This window comes from Carlito syrichta, unplaced genomic scaffold (genome assembly GCF_000164805.1).
Source record: "Carlito syrichta isolate Samal-C Ts95f unplaced genomic scaffold, Tarsius_syrichta-2.0.1 Scaffold153555, whole genome shotgun sequence".
NCBI classification, from domain to species: Eukaryota; Metazoa; Chordata; class Mammalia; order Primates; family Tarsiidae; genus Carlito; species Carlito syrichta.
Genome location: NW_007097651.1, coordinates 64,242 through 87,670, shown reverse-complemented (window position 1 = coordinate 87,670; position 23,429 = coordinate 64,242). Strand labels below are relative to the sequence as shown.

The window sequence follows — 23,429 nt, the reverse complement described above, 5'->3', positions numbered from 1 at the left end:
AAATCCCTAAAAGTTGTTGCTGGGTCCAAGGGTATATGTACTTTGATAGGTATCGATGACATGGCCCGTAGCTGTGGTACCTTTTCCTCCGAATACCCTCCAGCCAGGTGGTGCTTTTGTTCACTACATTTATTGAGTTTCAGACCCTGAATACAAGATAAACACTTGCACGTATCAAGTGAAACTCTTACAGTGTGCCAAGCACAGGCACATAATTTGATAATTCTCACAGCCACCCAATAAAGAGAGTTTTTAAATGAGAAAACTGAAACTCAGAAGGACTAAGTAGGGAGCCATGGACTCTGACCCAGCTGTTATGTGGCAGAGCTAGGATTAGACCCAGGCTTTTGTTTTTGTTTTTTGTTTGTTTTGGGTTGAAATCTCACTCTCTCGCCCTGGCAAGGCAGTGGCATGCTCATGGCCACCACAACCTTGACCTGCTGGGCTCAGGTGATCCTTCCACTTCAGCCTTCCAAGTAGCTGGAACCATAGGTACACACCGCCATGCTCGGCAATTTTTTAAAAATTTATTTTAGAGACAGGATCCCGCCAAGTTGCCCAAGCTGGTCTGGAACCCCTGGACTCAGGCGATCCTACTGCCTCCGCCTCCCAAAGTGCTGGGATTATGGCATGAGCCACCGTGCTCGGCTAGCCCCAGATTTGACTCTTCCAGCACCTGTGCTCTTAAAGAACATCCTTGCCTACCTATTTTAGAATCAAATCCAGACAAGGAAGCAGGCTCAGAGAGGTTAATAGGCCACAAGAACACACAGCCAGGAATTACGGAATCCCTGGGGTAACCCACTATGACTGACCTGAGGGCTGTGGTCTGTACTGAGCTGTCTCAGTCCCTCTCAGGGAAGGAGTTAGAATTTTCTCCATCTAGAGCTCCATTTGCTAGAGAGAGAGCCTCAAATAATTGGTTCTGGGTATGCAAACTGTTGGCTATCGGGGACCTTTAGGGGTGACCCACTATGCTTAATACGCTATTCACATACGCTGCCATTTATTGGGTGCCTGTCATGTACAAGATACTGAAGGTGTGCTGTGAAAACATGTTATCATCTTCATTGTCCAGATTAGAAAACTGAGAGTAAAACAAGTTAAATAATAGTAAGGACAGAATCCAGATCCAATGTGCTGAACTCACAACTCACTCACTCTGCTCTCCATGGACTTCCCTTGATGCGCTCTCTCTCTCTTTCTGCCTCTTGAGTTTTTCCTCCTATAGAGCAGGTCTGGATTCTCTACCTCGTACTGACTGTTTCAGAGGAGAAGACTTGCCGTTTCCATTACCCCGATGCCTTATCCTCACCACCAGTGTTTAGCACAGAGTAGCCCAGGAGTGGGCAGCCACGTGATGTCTAAGGCTTGGTGGCTCATCATCAGATATTGTCCCTAATTTAAAAAGGACCCATTTCCCAGTCATCTAATAGGAGCTCTTTGAACACCTGCTATGGGACTCACTGTACAGTGGGAGAGAAGCATGAAGTACAAACCCGTCTCTCAACAACTTAGATCATGAGACTGAAAATATTGAAGCAAATGGAAGACTATAAGGCTTAAAGAAATTCAGAGGAGAAATGACACACAGCATAATTATAATAGCAAGCAAGGATTTATTGAGCATCATGAGGTAGGTCTTATGTACATTGAATTTATTTATTTATTTTTTAAGTCAGGGTCTCACTCTTGTCACCCATGCTGGTGTGTGGTGGCACGATCACAGCTTATTGCAGCCTCAAACTCCTGGCTCAAGCAGTCCTCCTGCCTCAGCCTCCCAAGTAGCTGAGACTACAGGCATGTGCCACCATGCACGGCTAGATTTTTTTTTTTTGTAGAGACAGGTGTTGCTGTGTTCCCCAGGGTAGTCTCCAACTCCTGGGCTCAAGCAATCCTCCTGCCTTGGCCTCCCAGATTGCTGGGATTATAGACCTGAGCCACTGCATCTGTCTTATGTCCATTTTATAAACTTGGACCCTGAGGTGCAGAGCTTAAGTGATCATCCCAGGGTTGCACAGCAAGTAAGTGGTAGAGTTAGAACTCTGAACCTCTTCTCCGCTCCATGGGCTCTCTGGGAGAGCACTGTGAGTGCTATGCCAGGTGACCTGGAAGTTCCAGGAACATAAGTGCCTGGCACATATAAGACATTAGGCAAATAACAGCGATCTTTTGCTGACAACAGAAGGGGGTTGGGGATCCAGAGGCTATTCTTGTTCCTGCAGCACATCTCTTAGAGCCTATTAGTCCACAAGGACAGGGGTTTGCAGGTCTGGAAGGATGGACCAGATGTGAACAAGAGAAGAGAGGCCAGGATGTTGCAGGAGAAAAGAGAAGAGGGGCTGTGAGAGCTTAAGATCTTCCAGTGTGTCTTCCACTCTCCTTTCAGATATGGGGAAATCCAGGCATGAGTCATAAGGTACTAGCACAGGACCATTACCTAAGCTTGTCTGGTCCACACGTCATCTCATTGAGCCTCTGCCCAGACCAGGAGGTAGAGGGGCCTTCCTCTTACATGGAAGGGAGCTGAGGTCTTCTGGCTTTTAAGCACCAAATGCTTCCTACTGTCTGCACCCACATTCTGTAGTGGAAGGACTCAGGCTCTGCAATCAGACAATCCTGGATTTGAACCCCACCTTCATTCTGTGTCTGTAGGATCTTGAGCAAATGGATTCACTTTTGTGAACTTCCATCTCTTTATCTGCAAAATATGAGTTTTAAACACACATAAGTGCCTGGCACATATAAGACATTAAGTAAACAGCAATGAAAGGGGTTGGGGCCAGGTGTGGGGTCTCATGCCTGTAATCCCAGCACTTCGGGAGGCTGAGGTGAGAGGATTACTTGAGCCCAGGGATTTAAGACCAGCCTGGGCAACTTGGCAAGACCTCATCTCTACAATAGATAAAAAACCTCGCTGGGCATGGTAGCACATGCCTGTAGTTCCAGCTACTTGGAAGGCTGAGACGGAAGGATCCCCCCCCAGCACGTCGAGGCTGTGGTGGCCATGAGTGTGGTGACAGAGTAAGACTCCAACTCCAAAAAAAAAAAAAAAAAGAAAGGTTGGGAACCCAGAGACTTTTCTGTCACAGCTCTTGGAGTCCTCAAGGACAGGCAGTCCTCTGACCTCCGCCTCCCAAAGTGCTGGGATTACAGGCATGAGCCACTGTGCCTAGCTTCTCTAATGCTTTCTTTCAGGGCAATTTCGAGTCTTTGGTTTATATGTGAAGAAAATGAGTTGCCCACTGGTGAGGTGACTTGCCCAAGGTCACACAGTAAATTAGTGTTGGCATTGCTGAGATTAGAACTCAATGTTTTGTTCGCTAAGAAGCCCTCCATTTTCCTTATACTCCACTCTCTCTCGAGAGGGAAAGAAAGCCAAGGGAGAGGCTCATAGTGCTTGGGAGAGGTCCTTGGAGATCATCAGTTCATCCTCCACACTTTTCTTTACTGACAGGACCATGGCCGAAGAGAGCCACCCCAGAGCAGGAGGAAGCCCACATCTCCTGACTCTAAGGAAACTTATACCTTTAGTCCCAGCTACTTAGAAGTCTGAGGATGAAGGATTGCTTGAGCTGCAGTGAGACCCCGCTCAAAAAAAAAGAACAACTGTTTAGTGAGCTTTCCCAAATAGAATATTCTCTCTCAGTTCTTTTTTCTTTTTTCTTTTTCTTTTGAGTTAGAGTTTCACTCTGTTACCCAGATTGGAGTGCAGTGGCATACTCACAGCTACCGTAGCCTTGACCTATTGGGCTCAGGCGATCCTTCCACCTCAGCCTTCCAAGTAGCTCCAAGTAGTGGACTATAGGCACGTACCACCATGCCCAGCTAAATTTTTTTTTTTGAGTTATAGTCTCACTCAGTCACTCAGGCTGGAGTGCAGTGGCACACTGCTCACAGCTACTACAGCCTCGATCTGCTGGGCTCAGGTGATCCTTTCACCTCAGCCTTCCAAGTAGTTGGAACCACAAGCATGCACCACCACACCCTGCTAATTTGTCGGTTTATTGTAGAGACAAGGTCTCGCTGTATTGCTCAGGCTGGTCTCGAACCCCTGAGCTCAAGCAGTCCTCTCACCTCTGACTCCCAAAGTGCTGGGATTACAGGTTTGAGCTACCATGCCCGGTCAAATTGTAGAGACAGAGTCTCACCATGTTGCCCAGGCTGTTCTCAAACTCCTGGACTCAGGCAATCCTCTCACCTGCTGGGATTACAGGCATGAGCCACCACACTTGGCCTCAATTGTTACTGAAGGTAATGTCCTAGAAAAAAAAACAAAGCTTTAGTGGAGGACTTTGGTAGAAAGCAGATAAAAATTGTATAGAGTCTTTGAAATCTAGAGAGGTCCTTAGAGCCAGGAAATAACTGGGAGAGCAGCCATTTCACCTGTCCCAGTCATCTCCTCGCCTGTTCTGCCTGACTCGACAGGCCTGCAGAAGGCCCAGCCTTCCCTCAGCAACTGCATCTGGTGAACACCAACGGAAATCCCTGGTATTTTTCTTTGCATGCAGCCAACCATGGAGATGTAGGTCAGGCATTGCTGGCCTGGCAGTTACAACAGCTCTAGCTTCACCCTCTGCACCTGCAGCCATGTTCACTAAGCCCCGCAGGGGTGGGAGAAGGATGGTCCCTTCTAAACAGGGATCCCTTCCTCAAGGGGCCACGTGGGTGGAGCTGACTGGGACTGGAGAGGCTTTTGAAGGAGACCATCTGGACTGTGGGGACCGGAGGACAACTCTGTCTTTCCTCCTCAATGCTTCATGTCTGATGCCTGACGTGACTCGTAACTGGATCGGTGGTGCTTCTGCTCAGCTCAGCTTGGAGTTGTCATCACTGATGAAGGAGACTGGGAAGGTCTGTCTCATCCTCCCCCTGGGCTCAGCTGGGTCCCCAGACCTACACCTGAACCCCACGCCTGTCTGGTGTTTACAGGATTGAAGCTGCCACCCTTGGGGACCCAGCCTGTTTTCATTTCTGCTCCCAGCTGTCTGGTCCCCATGGACCTTACCTGCAGGTCTGTGCATGCCCATCTCCACGATGTTGCCCCACTCGGCTCCTTCAGCCTGGCACGTTCCTCTTGGCCTTTGTTCTCTTCAGCAGAGCTGCTAGCTCTGCGCCTGCCCAAAGGAGGACTTTCCTGGCTCCTCAGATAGACTCTGCTGGTCCAGCCTAGCTACACCTTTCTTGAGATTCAGTCTTTTGGCTACACCCTTGGGGCACTAGGGGAGCCACTTGTGTGGCCATTCTGGACTGGCCTCCAATTGGCTGGCTGATGTCCTGAGCGTGCCCATGCCCTGAGCCTCACATATCTCCTCTATAACGGTCTCAAACCAGGATTGGTACATGTACCGTCGATCTTCAGGATAACTTAGAAGTGATATGCAGGTGGATATTTTATTTATTTTATTTCTTTATTTCAATAGCTTTAGAGGATTCACAACATTTTTGATGACATGTTGCCCTGTATAGCGAGGAAGAAGTCTGGGTTTTAAGTGTACCCACCACCCCACCTGCGCACATTGTATCTGATAGGTAGCTTTTTGTCCCTTTCCCTGTGAGTCAAGACTCCAATATCAGTTATACCATTCTCTATGCCAGTGCAGAGCCTTAGTTTGACTCCCACTTATAAGTGAAACCATGCAGTGTTTGGTTTTCTGTTTCTGCGTTAATGTTTTCTATTTTAATAGTCAGTGTATTTTATGTTGATTTCCATCTATGACAAATGATACTGGTTGTCTGTTTATAGTAGTAATAATAAGTTGCCTTTGTATTGCCTTTACTTATTTAGCAAATACAGAGTGTCTACTATATGTCAACCATCATCCTGGCTGAGTCACCTGCCCTCGTGAAGTTTACGTGATGGGGTGGATAAGATGGGAGACAGTAAGGAGGCCGTGACAGCAGTATGACAGGGTGGGGCAAGCAGGTAGCTTCTGGTATGTGTCTGTTTTTTTAATAAAAGGTGACTAGCAAAGGTCTCTGAGGACGAGGCATATGAGCAGAGATCTACATGGTCTGAGGGAGTAAATTATGAAACAGTCTGTGGAAAGAACATTCCAGACAGAGGGAACAAGTACAGAGGCCCCGCAGTGAGAAGGAAGTGCTTGCCACGTTTAAGGAGAGCACAGGGGATGTGTGTGATCAGAACAGAGTGACTAGAGAGAGGTGGGGGGGGGGGCTCTTGTAAGCAGTGAGGAGTCACTTGGGCTCTTTCCCAGTAAAGACAGGAAGGCAGGAAGGTTTTGAACAGACAGGAACTGACTTTGCTAGTCCCTCTGGCTGCTGTATGGTGAGGGGGCTATGGGATAGATAAGATGGGAGAGCAGTAAGGAGGCCGTTGCAGCCATACAGGCAAGAAATGATGTTGACTGGTACCAAATGACAGCAGTGGAGGTGGTGAGAAGTGGTGGGATTCTGGGTACATTTTGAATATAGAGCCATCAGGACATACCAACGGGTGAGAGCTGGAGAGGATTTAAGGATAAGAAGATGCAGAAAGAACAGGTTTGGGGAGGAAATTAAGATTTTCAATTCACGTATTTAAACTTTTAAAAAGTGAGTCAAGGCCAGGCACAATGACTCACACCTGTAATTCCAACTTTGGGAAGCTGAGGTGGGAAGATCACTTAAGGCCAGGAGCTCGAGACCAGCCTGGGCAACATAGCAAACTTCCTTCCCTATTTTTTTTTTTTAAGTGAGTCAGTTAATAGAGAAATAACATGAATACAGGGCCAAACAGTGATGGCTGAAATTGAGGATGGAGAGGACCAGGTGTGTCTGTGCTCCCTTCTAGCTCTAAAAGTCTGCTGTAGTCTCTCATTCACAAAGAATGGAAATTTGAGGCTCAGCCTAGAACATAATGGACGCAGAAGGAATGACGGGGGAGGAATCCCTTGGGCCAGGCTTACCTCCTGCTAATTTGGAAGGACTTGGGAAGTTCCTTTTTTTTTTGAGTCGGAATCTCATTGTCATCCAGGCAAGAATGCAGTGGCACGCTCACGGCCACCACAGCCTTGACCTGCTGGGCTCAGGTGATCCTTCCACCTCAGCCTTCCAAGTAGCTGAAGCTACAGGCTTGCACTATCACACCCAGCTAATTTTTCTTGATGTATTGTAGAGATAAGGTCTTGTTAAGTTGCCCGGGCTAGTCTCGAACCTGTGAACTCAGGCACTTGTCTTACCTCAGCCTCCCAAAATACTGGGATTATAGCCATGAACCACCACACCCGGCTAAGACTTGGGAAGTTCTTGCACACATCCTGGCCTCCTGGCATTACCTCATTCATTCGTTCATTCATTCAGTCAGTCACCGGGCGCCTTCTTCCTATTAAGCCCTAGACACAAGCTCCAATGCCCCTTTCCTCCTAATATAAAGCACCTGTCCCCACCTCAACCTGTGCCTGTCTGCTCTGTGACCCCGCACAGTTCTGGTGGTGGGGGATGTGTGTGCTGAGAGTGGGACAGCCACAGCCCAGGCAGCTCTCTGCCCTCCCTGTGCCCCACTGTCTCTGTCCAGTCTGGCCCTCCCCAGGTTTTTGCCTCCACGAGAGCAGCAGAAATAGTTTTGTCTCTTCACCTGGATTCCCATAGTTATCAGGCTGAAGAAAAATCCTCAAGGACCTTTTCCCTGCCTTTTTAGATAGAGGACAGAGGGCCAGAGAGGCAGACACTTCCCACGGGCCATGTCTGATCCATCAGCAAATCCTTTCTGCTCTACTTTAAAAAATGAATTCTGGAGCCGGGCTCGGTGGCTCAGCCTGCAATCCCGCGCCTTTGGGAGGCTGAGGTGAGTGAATTGCCTGAGCCCGCGGGTTCGAGACCCGCCTGGGCAGCGAGACCTCATCTCTACAATAAATCAAAAAATCAGCTGGGTGTGGTGGCGCATGCCTGTAATTCCGGCTACTCGGAAGGCTGAGGCGGAAGGATCGCTGGAGCCCAGCAGGCCGAGGCTGCGGTGGCCGGGAGCAGCCACTGCACTCCAGTCTGGGCGACAGAGTGAGACTCCAACTCAAAAAAAAAAAAAAAAAAAAAATGAATTCTGAATCTGACAGCTTCTCACCAGCTTCCCTTGCATCCTTGTGGCTAAGCCACTATCATGGCTAAGCCACCACCAAATTTTCCTAGATGACAACATTGGCTCCTCACAGACCTCTTGCTTCTATCCTTGCCCTGGAAGTCTCCACCCGGCAGCCAAGGGACCCTGTTAAAACCAAGATCAAGCCATGTCCTTCCCCTGCTCAAAACCCTGCAGTGCTTCTGCAGGACAAGCCCAAGTCTTTAAATGACTGATAAGACTCAGCACATGGTCAGTGGCTGCCTGCAGGTCTCATCACTACTAGTCCCCTCTTAAGCATTGGGCTGGCCATGTTGGCATCTTTCCTGTTCCTAGACGCCTTCAGCATATTCTGGTCTCAGGGCCTTTGCATGTCTTGCTCCCATCGACTTTTCTTGGATCCTTGCAATGCCTGTTCCCTCACTTTATTCAGGTCTCTGATCAAATGTTGTCTCCTGAAAAATTTTCCCTGACCATGGATTCTAATCCTGCTTCTTCTGTGTTTTTCTGTATCCTTTTTCTCACATCATTATTCTTTGCTAATACTTATCATCACTGACATGTCTATGCCGGTCTCTTCCCATAGATTATAAACTCCACAGCTAGGAATTTTCATCACATTTAGTCACTGCTTTAGCCCCAGCACTTAGCACAGTGCCTGATGCTTGGTGGGCACTTAGTGAAGATCTGTTGAATGATTCAGTGTCTACAGCTAAGCAGGGCAGCCTGGCTCATGAACAGTTGGTGTTCTCTCTCAGAAAACTCACCCAAGAACTCCACCAGAGCTACCTGGCATCACTTCTGCTTCCAAGATCATGTCCAGATAGAGGGAGGAGCTCCCTGCAGGCCCTGTCCTTGAGCGCTAAACTGGGGGTCGTGGGTTAATCAGAGCAGCTTCAGCACACCCTTCCCTTCCCCACGCCTCGAGGCGCCCAGGGAACCAGGGAGCATGCTGCCTCCCTGTCCTCCAAGTCATTCCTGGCTTCCAGGGCCTGAGTAGCAGATTCCCAGTAAACACTGGGTGGATGAACTGGTGAAGGAAAGACTTGGTGAAGTCTCTTCATCTGTCGGAATACACTGGCTAGTATGATGTGCTGTGAAATCTAATACTCTCACTAGCAACCAGTGACCTCAGGCAAAGCTTCGTCACCTGAGTTTCAGTTTCCCCATTGGTAAAGTGGGCACAGCACCTGCTTGTAAGATTTTGAGATTTTGATATTAGCTGTTATTTTTTTGCTTAGCTACACATAAGAGAGACACTGTGAGAAGCACATATGGGACCAGTCATTTCAGCCCCCCGCCATAAAAAAACAGTAATAATAACAACACATTTACTGAACACTTAAACTGGCCATTTAATGCTGCTGCCAAGCCTGTGGGATAGGTGCAGCTGTTGTCATTTTATAGCCAGAATACCAGGCTTGGAGCAGTAAAGCGTCTTGTCCAGGTCTTGCAGCCAGGCAGTCACAGAACTGGGGTTGTAAGTTACACTGTCTAACTCCAGGGATTAGGAGGCCTGAGGCCAAGCTCTGTGTGAGACCTGTCCCTATGTGATACCTTGAGGGTGTCCCTTCACCTCTGCCAGGTCTCAGTTTCTTATCTGTTCAGGGAAGGGGTTGAATCACACATCTCTCTGAACTGCAGGTTATGATGCTCTGACATTTCTTGGTGGTCCACATCAGGTGGGACCACATCAGGTGAGACAGTGAGCTGCTTCAGGGCTTCGTGGTGGTGGTGGTGGTGGTGGTGGTGGTGGCAGCGGCGGCGGTGGCGGCCAGGGGTGATGGGTGATGGGGGTGTTCTGGGGGTTGAGTGTAGACAGCATACCACTGGGCGGCCCCTCCCTCACCCCCAGGCAGCCATCTTGCTGTTCTGCACCTTGAGGCAGGTGGTGGACTGGGCAGAAACGAATAGAGAAGACTAGAAGGAACCAGAGTGGAGGAAACACACCACCGTGGAGCCTTCGGCTCCAAGTTTTTGGTTACGCAGGGCATTAGCACTCGTCCTTACAGGGGGAGGGAAGGGTGACAGGGACTTGCTCCCTTCCCCACGTCCCTAGAGCTGTTGCCTCTGTGGAATTCCAAACATTTCCGATCAGATAAAGGTGGCTGAAAATACCCGGGACTTGCCTGGACTAGTTGGAGGCAGTGCTAGGGTGAAGAGGTCCACACTACAAGGGCCCTCAGCAAGTTCTGACCCTGCAGGGAGCCTACACTGGGCCATAGCTGTGCCCGCTGCCCTCTTCCTCTGGAGTCCTGCAGGTTTGAAGCAGAGGAGGATTGGATACTCTGTGGCAACACACCCTGCCCTTGGGAATGCTGTCTCTCTCCTTACACAGTAATTATGGAATTTTTTGGATACTCTGGAGAGAGGACCCAGGTGGTCACCCATTGATCCCTATGTAAGTTACTTCTGTCCTCCTCAAGCAGCAGCACCAGTAGGAGTCCTTTGAGGTGATCCCTTCATTTTACAGATGAGGAAAGACCCAGGCTTCCCCAGAATCCTGGGCAGGGAATAGACTCACCCCAAGCACACTAGTCATGAGCTGGGAAATGAAACCCACACCCGCTGGCAATCAGCCCAGGGCTCTTTCTCCACAGCATCGACCACTGATCTGGACCAGACCAGGGAGCAGGTAAAAGAGGAGAAAGGAGAAGCTGCTTGTACCATGGAGCACTTGGGGGCAAAGACCCTGGAAGGAAGCAGAGTTTTAGGGAGTTTGTTGACCCTAGTCTTCAGAGGTTGCTACCCCAGGTCCTTCTTCCTGAGCCTGGGAGAACTTGGCATCCAGAGAGTACTGGGCACCCTGCCCAGTTACCTGATATCTGGGGGCCTCTTCCTAGTTTTCCAGGCAGTGAGGAAGGGGAGGAAGAGAGAGGGAACCCGGCTTTCCCTCTTTTCCCTCCCTGCTGTCTTCCAGTCAGCCATACTCTTCAGTACATTCTCTGGGCCCAGCACTGGGTAGGCCTAGGGGACAGAGCCGTGGTCCAGTGAAGGAGGAAGCGAGCCGCTGGCCTCCTTGAAGAACTGGCCTGTGGCTAAGACTAAGGGACAAGCAGGAGAGAGAGAGAGAGAGCTAGGCAACCTGCATGGGCACGGGCCCTAAGTCTGAACACAGCATGTGAAGAATGATGCACTGACCTTGGACAAAGCTGAGGAAGCCCTGCAGGGCCTCTTAGGCCATGGAGAAGGCCCCAGGACTCGATCGAGCCTTGCCTTGGCCTAATAGCAAGAGCAACAATAGTAGATGACACTTATTTGAAGTTTAATGTGTGCCACATGCAATTAGTTCTAAGACCTTCATGTGTATTACCATTTGAGTCCTCACAGAATTGTTTTGAAATAAGGATATTTTTTAACCTCATTTTACAGATGAGCTCCAACGCTAAACCTCTTAGTCTCATTGCAAGACTAATTAGTTCCCTGCCCGTTCTCAGTCTGGCAGCGTAGCTTGGTAGAGAAATAGAAGTTAATTGTCTGCATCCAGATAGCACCCATTTTACAGATGAAGAAATTGATACTTGGGGAAGAGCAATAGAGCAGGGAGGGAGACCAGAACTAAGGCTGGTCGGTGAGCGGAGATAAAGGGAGAGAAGCTTCAGCCCCCTCACAGAGAAGTATTTTCCAAGAGGCTATCCCAAGGTGAAGTGCTCCGCCCAGGAAGGAGAGAGCTCCCCATCACAAGTGTGATGCCCTGGAGATGACTGTGAACTCCCATGGTGTGGACCATCAGGAGTAAAACAGGCCCACTGTGGGGCCTTGGCTCTCTACTTTTCTGAGCCCCATCTGTGAAATGGGGGTGTTAGTGGTGTGCTTGAGTGTCACATGGAAGGTTGCATGAGCATGTTGTAAGGTCACTCTTTAGTATCCAACTCTGTACCAAGGGTGAACCTTGGTCCTTCTCACTCTGGACAATGGGAGGAGAACGGAGGGCTTTGGCCATCTATTTGTGAAAGAAGAGAGAGTCACCAGGCATGCAGTGAGAGGGCTGAGGTGAAGTGAGGCCTTGGGGTCCCAGGGTGTGGACACATGTGAGCACACAGCAGCCTCCCAAGAACAGTCCAGCGCTCAGGCTCTGGAGCCAGACAGCCTGGGCTCAAAGCCTGACTCTACACTTAATGGACCGAATGACCCTGGGAGGGTGACTCGTCCTCTCCACTGTTTCCTCATTGGTAACGTGGAGAGTAGTAACTGCACTTACTCAGTGAGGCTGTTGTGAGGATGAAGTGAATCCTGGTACCTAGTCAATGTCAGCTGTGTTATCACCCTCACTTCCAGGGAGGGAGGTTGTGAACCCCAGGTGAGCATCTCTGCCCCCAGTAAATGCTTTTCTGAATACCTCTCTTTGCCCACAAGCCCAGCACCCGGTTCTCAGCCAGGGAGACAGAGAGCCCACACTCAGGCTGCTGGCCCAATAGCTTTCTTGATTCCCCAGTGAGGTGTTATCTCCTCCCAGCACAAGCATTTCCTTTTCTGAGAAGTGAGTGCATCTGTCAGGCCTGGCTTCTTAGAACTCATGGTGGGGGAGGAAGGAGGAGAGGCTGGCCTAGGGGCAGAGCTGGAGGAAGAGTAACATGACTTTTGCTGTGAGGGTGCCTCCAAATATTCCCTGAAGCCCAGATGGCTTGAGCCCACCATGCCATCCCTGATCTCAACACCAGTGGCTTGTCAGGTCAAGGCAGGAGAAACTGAGGCTCAGAAGCTGAAAGTCTTACTGTGGCACCTTCTGCTGAGCTGGCGAGACTGAGGTGTTGATCTCAGCACTGTCTGGCCACTCCTGTCCCTGCCCCTGCCCCTCCCCCACGGAGCTGCTTCTTTGAGTTGCCCACGTCCAGGCCTTTGTTCCCCTGGGGCAGAGGAGAAAGGCTGGGTTCGTCTCACAACTCTGAGGCCCACAGCTCCTTCCTCCCCCTCCCCAAAGCCAAGGGAAGTGGATTTCAACCACAAACCTCACTTCTTCCGAGTCTCTCCGCCTGCAACTCCCTGCCCAGAGAGTGATAAGGCACTGCCCCCCTTCCTGCTATCTCCCGGGGATCTCCTGACAGGGCTTTGTCTATTCAGCAGACATTTATCAGCCTTTCCCTCAGGGAAACTGAGAGCAGGAGTGGAAAGTGACACTTCTGCCTGTGACCAAGGCCTGCCTGTGCAGGGCTGTGAAGAGACAGGGCAAGGCACAGTCCTAATGTCCCTGGCACTTTCCCTGACTGCTCAGAGCCCCTCCCTTTTCTCCACCTACCTCTTTCCTGAAATAACCAAGCAGGAAGGAAGCAGTGGGCCTGGGCCCTCCAGAGTCGCCCAAGAGGAAGGAAGGGCTCGTCTGGCACAGGCATGCTTGTTCCTCACTGAAGCCAGGATGGAAGTGTTTCACTTTCCCTCCTGGCTTTCGTCACATCCTTTCCCTGTGGCACTAGGTCTCCTCAGCTGGCCAGGACCAGAGCTTATTCATTCAGCTGGTGACCTCGGGCCACTTTACCCTCCTAGGGATCGAGGGTCATAGCCCTAGCCCAGAATATGGGCTTGAAACTGGCTTCCCTACTTCTCTACTTTAGCCAAGTCTGTCAGTGTCTTTGAGCCTCAGTTTACCTGGGCTTAGAATGAGGACCTTCTTCAGTCACAAGAGTGTGTGTACCTGGCCCGTGTTAGGGGCTCAAGGAGTACTGTCCTTTTGAAACTGAGCAGAGTGCAGCATCAAGGTTAGGATTAAAGACTCTGGAACCAGATTGTCAGTGCGGGCATCCCAGCTCAGTCACCAGCTTGCTTATGTGACCTTGAGCAAGTCAAAAGCCCTCTGTGGACCACACATCCACCAGCTGTTTGATGGGTTAACGGAAGTACCCGCTGACAAGAGACAGCTAATGAGCTAATCTACAGAAAGAGCCAAGAAGAGTGGCTTGCAGGGTAAGGGATCGGGAGATGCCAGCTGCCACCACCACTGAGAGGGTCATGTTTTCTGTGGGTGGAGACAGCAGAGTCTGATTAGAAATGAGAATGCCTGAGAGGCCAGAAATGACAAATCCCAGTTTTGCCACTTCCTATTATGGATAGGGATCTCAAACAAACTTTGGAGCCTCTATTATCTAGTCTGCAAAATGGGGCTGTTGATAAATGTTATGAGGATCAAATTGAAGTAGTCATTCATTTGTTCTAGAATAGATCTTTGAAGAATGGCTTCTGCTGGGTTCCAGGCAGAGTACCAGCTTCTAGAGATACAGGTGCCAGAACCACACAGTCTAGAGGAGACAGGGTAAAAAATAATCTTGACTGCCATAGGCCAGCCCAGGCCGCTTTGCCAGATGAACAGCCTGTTAAAAATAATAATAGTTAGCTGGGCTTGGTGGCTCAGCCTGTAATCCTGCGCCTTGGGAGGCAGAGGTGAGTGAATTGCCTGAGCCCGCGGGTTCGAGACCCGCCTGGGCAACTTGGCGAGACCTCAGCTCTACAATAAATCAAAAACTTAGCCGGGCGTGGTAGCGCGCACCTATAGTTCCAGCTACTTGGAAGGCTGAGGTGGAAGGATCACCGGAGCCCAGTAGCTCGAGGCTGCGGTGGCCTACTGCACTCCAGTCTAGGCGACAGAGTGAGACTCCGACTCAAAAAAAAAATAATAGTTATAATTTATCAGGATTGCAGTTAGGGAATATGACTTAGTGGACATAAAGTGTTCAGCTCAGTGCCTGGCACAGGTGAAATGTCTAAGTGTCTGATGAAAGGTCAGCAATCCTAATAAGCTGTTGATTTTATTTTTTTATTTTTATTTTTATTTTTTGAGTAGGCGTCTCACTCTGTTACCCAGGCTGGAGGGCAGAGGCACACTCCCAGCCACCGTAACCTCGACCTGCTGGGCTCAGGCGATCCTTTCGCTTCAGTCTTCCAAGTAACTGGATCTACAAGCATGTACCACCACACCGAGCTAATTTTTTGATTTATTAAAGAGATGAGGACTCACCAAGTTGCCCAGGTGGGTCTCCAACCCGTGGGCTTAGGCAATCCACTCACCTCAGCCTCCCAAAGCACTGGATTACAGGCTGAGCCACTGAGCCCGGCTGATTTTATTGTTTTTAACAAGTGGGGACACCCAGGCCAGAGAGGGGAAGTTGCCTGCTGCAAGTCACAATGCTAGGAAGAAGTGAGAGACGTGAGCAGTGAGGAGGGATAGGAATTGAAAGACTGGTCAGATTTCAACAGGCACTGTGCTTTAGCCTCTGGCGGTAAGGGTGCTTCCTGGCACTTGAGCATCCTTAGTGGCATCTAGCCAACCCTTTTCACCTGACTTCTGCAGGTCCCAGGTTGCTGCAGGGTGCCCTGCATCATTCATTTGGCTGCTCTGGGCAGAGACCTTGCTGCAGTCAGTCTGCACCTGTCTCGGTGGGCCCTGGGTTTCAGTCCTGGCTCAGACTAGGTCCCTGCCTGTACTGAGCCCTCAGACTGATGGAGGAGACCAGCACACAGACAGAGGGCATCAACCCAGGGACACCTTTCCTCTCTCCCACCTCAGGTCTCTTGTACCCGTTACCTCTGCTGGAACATATTCTTTCTTACTCAGGATTTTCAGATCTATGGCTGCTGCTGCCTTGTTATTCAAGTCTCAGCTCAGACCTCACTTCCTCAGAGAGATCTTTCCTAACCACTCCACCTACACTAGCCCCAGGTACTCTCTGTTGCTTCCCCATGACTTGTTTTCTTCAAAACCCCGTCATCTCTGAAATTGTTTTGTGTTCTTGCTGTCCTCCTTGCTTCCCACTAGGGCAGTGTTTCCTAACCTCCAGGAAAGCCTTGTTCATATTGAATCTCCAGTGCCAGCCCTGACACACAGAAGGTGCTCAGTAAATACTCAGGGTATGAACAAGAGCCCAGAGGCCCTGGGAGCACAAAGGAGACATTCATTCTGGAGTTGGGAGAAGAAGGAACAGGGAAGAGGACACTTTGAGGTGGGGTCTTGTAGGCTGAGTAAGGATTGGCTGAGGGAGATGTGGGGAGCGTGGCCCATCAGACGGCACAGGGTTGGCAGGGGCATCAAGGCCTGAGCATGCTGGAGTATGTTGTGTGGGGTCATTCCACATGTGTGGCCAGGACTGTTGAGGCTTGAAGTGCTGGAGGAAAGACCCTGAAAGTGGTTCTCTCCTGGGCTTCTGCTAGGCACCAAGTCAGGAGAACGGGATCGGAGTCTGGGCTCTTCCACATACTGGCAGTGGGAAACCACAGATGGGGCAGACGGCTGGCCTTGCTGCCTCCTGGGTCTGCCTGGTGAGGAGTCCATGACTCCCGTGGAGGTTGGCAGCCATTGCTTGTCCCCAGTGGCCCTAAAAGCCCCCACGTGGAAGTCAGCTACAAAGAGAAACTTGCCCCACTTCACTCTAACCCAGGCTGAGGATGCAGACAGGCTCTGGGGCCTGGGTCTCCCAAAAACCTCTTTGACACCAAGAGCCCTTCCTGCTGCCCACACTCACATCTCAGCCCCTGCCCGACAGGCGAGGCCCGGCTAAGCCAGAGGGAGCCACTGAGGAGCAGCCAGGCTTATCTCTGCTTTTCCAGACCAGGGCTGTGCTTCGATCCTGTTTACTTATCCAGAGGAGCCGCCCACCGAGAAAATGGCTGTTTGTTTCCAAGAGTGTTGTGTGAACCGTGGGCTAAATATACCCATGCCACCACATCTCCAGCACCCGCCCTGGAACAGCACACCCCTTGTTGCTCGGGCTCTCTCTGCAAAAGCAATCCCCAGAATCCTCACCCCTGGAAACCCTCCTCCCTCTCCTCAGGAGAAGGAGCTGAAGTAGAGGTGAAGGTTGCCCTGGCCAGGAACTCGTGAGTGAGGACCGGGGCAGTCAGCGCCTTGTTCTCTGTGGCACTGAAGTGAGCGTGTTCTCCACCCTGGAATGACTGTTCCTGGACAGTGAATGCTTTGTGCCCTTGTGGGGACAGAGCCTGTTTACTCCAGCTCAGCCCCAGAGCCGAAAATTTCCTGTGGCTGCCAGTCCTCTGCTTCAGGAAAGTTCCCACTGAGGGAGCCAGGCCTCTCCCATTTTGGCTGCAACCCCAGTGTCCCTGGTTTCTCATGGGACATGTGACCCCTAGGGATAAGCAAGGCCTTCTACGCTTCCCACAGCCTGGAACTCTTCCCTCATCACAGAGCCTTTTTTGTGACTCCGTCTGGGCCTACTTACTTGGAGCAGAAAAATTAAACTTCTCCTAGGTTTCTTTATCTGCCCACAGAGGCCGGCCAGGGTTAGAGGGACACAGGGAGGTGTATCCGCACCAGGCACTGTCCTCCCCTCCCCAGCTCCTGGGCTCCACATCTACCTGCTTCCTGGGAACCCTTTCAGCACTGTTGACAAGATGGGTCCCTCAGCCCCCACTTGCGGGACGTGTCCTGAAGTCAGGCAGTCCTGCGGCCTGATCCTGGCAGTGCCTTCTGTTAGCTGAGCGTTCCCTGCTTGACACTTCAGTCATCTTTTTTTTTTTTTTTTTTTTTTGAGTAGGAGTCTCACTGTTTCGCCCAGGCTGGAGTGAGTTACACGCTTACTGCCACTGCAGCCTCAACCTGCTGGGCTCAGGCGATCCTTCCACCTCAGTCTTCCAAGTACTGAAATTACCGGCACGCACCACCACGCCTTGGATAATTTTTTGATTTATTGTAGAGACGAGGTCTCGCCAAGTTGCCCAGACTGGTCTCGAACTCAGGCGATCCTCTCTCCTCCACCTCCCAAAGCACTGGAATTGCGGGCATGAGCCACCTCGCCTGGCTACACCCCAGTCATCTTATTTGTGAAATGGGGCTCAGATCTCTCTACCTCTGAGGATTCTGATGAGGGTGAGATGGGATGAGAGTGCCTGGCCCTTGCTGTTGACATGTAGTCCATTTGTTTGCTGATGTATTTATTGAGCACTAATTATGTGCAAGACACTGGTCTAAGCACTGGGTATATACGAGCAAGACAAGACCTCATCATGTCACAACAGACACTGTGTAGAACTAGTCATAGCAACTGCCGGCTTCTTTCCTCCTACTAGACAGTGTGCTCTGTAAGGCCCTGACTCATGGGTCAGCGCATGTGGCACCCTGCTGGATCCCAGGGCTATGACATAAACGACACTAGCTTTCTAAGTGCAGGGGAAAACTGCGGGAGAACTTGAAGCCCGGGTGTGCTGTGATCCGATCTGTTTTTCTGGAAACCTCTGTATGGCACATGGACTGAGGAGACACATCAAGACGAGAAATGGGGCCAGGCAGGTGTCACAAGTGAGCAGATTGGTGGGTGGGACCTGAGGCCAACTGGGGATGGTGGGCTCTCTGAGGGACCTAGAAGCGTGCTGTGGGAGGTCTTGGTAGAGAGGCCAGAGTGTGGCCTTGGACCAGCCGGTGGTCCATTCGTTCCCCACACATGCAGAGCACTTGTTTCCAGGTGCCTGACACCACTGGCAAGTCTGGGTGACTTTGGTCAAGTCCCTGGGGCCTCAGAGGCCAGCTTCCAGGTCTGTACATGAGAAGGGATAGCCTGCACTGCAGCATTGCTGAGAGGATTAAAGGACCCTTGGGTGCGCAGCTTACTTATAATAAGGTGCTCCATGCGGCTCTCCCCACACCAAAGGCTGGCGACACCCTCAACTGGCATCTTAGCCCGCAGCTCCTCCTTCCTGAACCTTGTGCTTCCCTTCCGACGTAGCTCGAGAGCAAAGGGCTGTTGCTCATCTCCTCCCAGGCCCAGTCACACCCTCTGGATGGGGACAGGGACAGGACCTCATAGACCCCATCATGGAAGCCTCAGTCCTGCGTTGTCATTACCCTCTGCTCAGCCCTGCTTCTCCTGTCTTCTCCTGCCAAAAGTCCCAGAACCCATTCCTCGCCTGAGTGTGCCCCAGTGACCCTGGAATTGGACCCCTCTCTTCTCCTTCCCCTGGTGTACCAGGAGGTCCCACTGCTCTCAGACTCAACTTCAGCTGCCTGGCGCCTTCCAGGCCACACCTGGCCCAGCTCCTGCTCACCCCTGCACCCTCCTCTCCCCCCATCCCCTCCTCTACACTCTGCTCCAGCCATCACCCTGTCAGTTCTCAGTTTCCTGCCCTGGTCAGTCCCCTGCCCTGCCGTCTCTTCCCCGCTTTGGGTTCTAGAGTGAGCAGCAATTCTGGGCTGGCTTCACACAGACCGCCTCTCCCCTGTGCCTGCTTTCTCAACAGTAACATGGGTTCATCATTCCCAGCTGGGAGTCAGGAAAGAGGGCGCTCTAACCCTTCTCTGGCCCAGAGTGAGCACTGGTGGCTACTGTTTGGTGTTTTGTTTTGTTTTTTTAAAGATGTGGGGTACAGTTCAGGATGAGGCATGTAAGCGGTCATCGTACTGATGAAGTTTAGGCCTCCCATTGATCCTCACTTAGCCTGGTTTGGGATCAGGCCCCCTTGTTGATACTGTACCCTCCCTCGGCCCCACCTCCACCCCCACTCCCACCCCCACCTGGCAGTGTCCCACTACTGCCGATCCCTCTCTTGTAGCATTGTGATAAATGTCCAGGATCCACTTATGAATGAGAACATGTGGTCCTCAGTCCTTTGTTTCTGTGATAGCTCACTGAGCATGATAGGCTACCGTTTTTCAGATAACCAAAGCCTGGAGCTGACTGTCCTCTTCTTCCTCCCGCCTGCATTATTGAGGACTCATGGTGTCTTTCCCTCTCTCTCCCTGCAGGACACTTTTGTGGAACTCTACGGGAACAATGCAGCAGCTGAGAGCCGGAAGGGCCAGGAGCGCTTCAACCGCTGGTTCCTGACGGGCATGACCGTAGCTGGCGTGGTTCTGCTGGGCTCGCTCTTCAGTCGGAAATGACCAGACACTGACCATCCACTCCCCTCCCACTCTGCCCTGCCCGCACCACTTCCCTCCGTCCAGCCGCCATTGCCACCAGGAGAACCACTACATGCAGCCATGCCACCCACCCACCCGTCACAGGGTTGGCCCCAGACCTGGTCCCCTGCAGTTAGTCTTCTAGAATTTACCACACTTCTGTGAGAGCCACTTTCCCCACACCTTAGTTCGCTTGGCCTCAAAATCCACAGTTTCCCCCAAATGCACCCCACCTGGGTTGGCAGGTATGGGAGGGCTTGTGGCGGTGGACAGGAGAGCTCTGCGTGGCAGGTGGAACCCTACCCCTTAGCCACTGCAGAAGTGTTTTTCTGCCAGGGAGCTGGAAAGTTTTCAGAACCTCTTCCCCAGGAAGCGAGACTAGATTGCCTTTGTTTTGATGTTGTGGCCTCAGAATCTACCATTTCCCATCTCCTCAGACTTGAGCTTCCCATCCCCCATCCCCATCCCCGTCCCCAAGAGCCATTTAGGGGCCACTTTTGACTGATGAGGGATTCAGGCAGCTTAGGATAAAAGCAAGAACCAGGACTCCCTCCCCACCTCTGGCCTGACCAGAGTCCCCACTCCCTGTCTGAATGTCCTCCAGATGCCTCTGGCCAGAGGCCAGTCCCACCCAGGAGGGAGGGGGCCACAGCTGCAGGAAGCACCCCATGCCAAAGCTAGGGTGGCCCTTGCAGTCGCCACCACCCAGTCCCTTCTCCTCCCCTGGCTCCATAACCATGACCGAGGGACCAACTGGGCCCAGGACAGGTGTGGCAGAGCTGTTTGCAGCCTCAGCTGCCTCACTTCCGGCAAGGAGATCAGCCGGTGGCATCTTCGCCTTGGGCTGCTGCCCGTGAGGCCCAAGGGTTCAGGCCCAAGGAGAGCTGTGGGGAGCAGCTGTGGGAGCCCCAGGGTCTTCCCTACCTCAGGCAGGAAGGGCAGGAAAGAGAGCCTGATGCGTGGGTGGGGGTGGGGCCGACTGGAGGGGCCAGTTCTGCCTGGCCAGGCGGATTTGTGCCCCATCCCCATCCAGCTTGGGCAGCCGGGCTGCCAAGGCCAGAGTGGCCTGGCCAGAGCCCCTCCAGCCTCCCTGTCTCATCTGCTCCTCTCTTGGCCTGTCTCATCCCTGGGGGTCCCAGCCTAGTCCCGGCCACCCTGGGCTCTCTGCTGTACATATTCGAGACTAGTTTTTATTCCTTGTGAAGATGATATACTATTTTTGTTAAGCGTGTCTGTATTTATGTGTGAGGAGCTGCTGGCTTGCTGTGCGCGTGCACGTAGAGAGCTGGTGCCCAGAGATTGGACGGCCTGACGCTCCCTCCCCTGCCCTGGTCGGGGAAGCCGGCCAGGGTCCTGGCTCCCGAGGGGCACCTGTCCCTCCCCTACCCCACCCCACACTTGTTCCAGCTCTTTGAAATAGTCTGTGTGAAGGTGAAAGTGCAGTTCAGTAATAAACCGTGTTGACTCAGTGAACAAGGGACCTGAGCTTTGTGCTCTGGGTGGGGAGGGAGGGCTGCTGGGTCCTGACTCTGCCGCCCTCGGGGGCTTTGATAAGTCCCCCTCTTCCCTCTAGGCCTGAATTTATCTTTGTATGCGTTGAGGGGGGTTTCCTGCTGTGTTGAGCCTGCTGTGTGCTGGCCACTGGCTGTGGGAGAGCAAAGGGGACAGACCCCTGCCTTCAGAAACAGACACTCAGGTGGGAGACACCATCAGGCAAGCCACTCGGCAAGTGTTGACTAAGCCCTGCTCTGCAAGGGCACAGTCCCAGGTGCTAGGGATTCTGCAGCGAGCAGTCCTTGCCTTCACGAAGTGCTCGCTCTAGTGGAGGAGGTGGACAGCCCTGGCTGATGGGGTGGGGGACAAGGCACCACGCCCATCAGAAGCATCATGGCTCACAGTCCTGTTCCAAAGGCAGGCCAACATGTTAACTGAAGCTTTACGTGATACAGAAACCTGCAGAAATGGCCCCAAACTCCAGGGCCAATTCTGCATTTTTATGCTAAGAGTCATTGAAGAATAGATAGCCATGTCGAAGTGTGATTGGACAGAAAGGGATGACTACTGGTAACAGACTGAGTGGGGAAACAAACCAGTAAGGCCTGTCCAGATTCTTCCTGGCCTCAGCGTTGCATTCCTGCCTCCCAGAGACAGGACAGGACTGGACCTCTCAAGAAGGAGGGTCAGACAAGACAGGTCAGATAGTGTCTTTTTTTTTTTTTTAAGTCAGTCTTACTCTGTCTCCCAGGCTGGAATGCAGTGGCACACTCACGGCCACCACAGCCTCTACCTGCTGGGCTCAGGCAATCCTTCTGCCTCAGCCTTCCAAGTAGCTGGAACTACAGGTGTGTGCTTCCATGGCTTATTTTTTTGATTTATTGATTTATTGCGATCTCAGCCAAGTTGCCCAGGCTGGTCTCGAACCCCTGGGGTCAGGCTGTCCTCTTGCCTCGGGCTTCCAAAGTGCCGGGATTACAGGCATGAGCCACCACTCCTGTAAGCCTCAGATAGTTTCTTTATCGCCAGCATCTACACAGGTAGAGGTTAGAATAATACTCTAGGTCACATGGCTTGCTTTGGGGAAGAGGGGTTCCAATTTCTGTGACCCCCACCCCCCTTGGAGAAGAGGAGTTCTGGTTTCTACAACTTGCTTTAAGGGAGAAGGGGAGAGACTGGAGGATAGGAGGTGGGCAAGGAGTACTTCTGTGGCCTTAAGTTGGGGTCTCTGTCGCCCAGGCTTGGGTACAATGGCACGATCATAGCTCACCACAGTTTCACACTCCTGGGCCCAAGTGAGCTTCCTGCCTCAGCCTCCCAAGTAGCTGGGACTACAGTTGCACACCACCACACCTGACCAATTTTTTTATTTTTTGTGGAGGAGATCTCACTGTGTTACCCAGGCTGGTTTCAAACTCCTGGGCTCTAGCAGTCCTCCCACCTCGGCTTTCCAAAGTGCTGGGCTTTATAGGCGTGCCCCTTGCCCAGCCTTGAGGTAACATTTCTAAGTTAGATACCGCAGACAGCATTTCACAAGGAGTAGAGACAGGGTCAGAGAAGACTCGAGGGTGATTTTTTTTTTGAATAGTAATGCCATTTGAAACACAAAAATAAAGCACATGTCTGAGGCTAGTGCAACTCAAGAGGCTCATACCGAGTGCTCCAGAAGCATTTAATATGGGATCTGAGCTTGTTGGGAGTCAGGAGTCAGGGAGGGCTTCCTGGAGGAGGGGATGAGAGCCAGCATCTGAGAGCGCATAATAGGAGAGCGCGTGGGGAAGCAAAGCAAATGCACCAGGTGTGTAGGGCTTGTTTTCAGGCTGAAGGAAAGTGGTGTCTGGAGCTTGGGGTGAGGGGCTCCTGGGTCAAGACGATGACAAGAGGGGTGAGGGCTCCGAGAGCCAAGAAGAGGGTGAGTTAGGGAGCAATTAAGTCCCCTTGGAGCCCCCGAGCGCCCTCTGGCGCTGCGTGGGGAAGGTCTGGAGAGGGAGCGGAAGGGAGCCCAGGGACCGGCGCCGAAGCCTCGCCTGGCGGACGCTCGGGTCTCGG

General features: G+C 51.8%; 1 protein-coding gene across 9 annotated transcripts in view; it reads left to right on the top strand.

Moving 5' to 3' along the window:
- The window catches only part of BCL2L1 (BCL2 like 1), a 57,322-nt gene extending 35,963 nt beyond the window's left edge, over positions 1-21,359 (top strand). For all 9 annotated transcript variants that reach the window (XM_008050610.2, XM_021708878.1, XM_021708879.1 and 6 more), the window contains exon 3: positions 19,731-21,359. In XM_008050610.2, coding sequence (XP_008048801.1) covers positions 19,731-19,868 — 138 coding nt within the window. In that variant the 3' untranslated portion in view covers positions 19,869-21,359. The remainder of the gene's footprint in view (positions 1-19,730) is intronic.
- Positions 21,360-23,429: the final 2,070 nt, after the last annotated feature.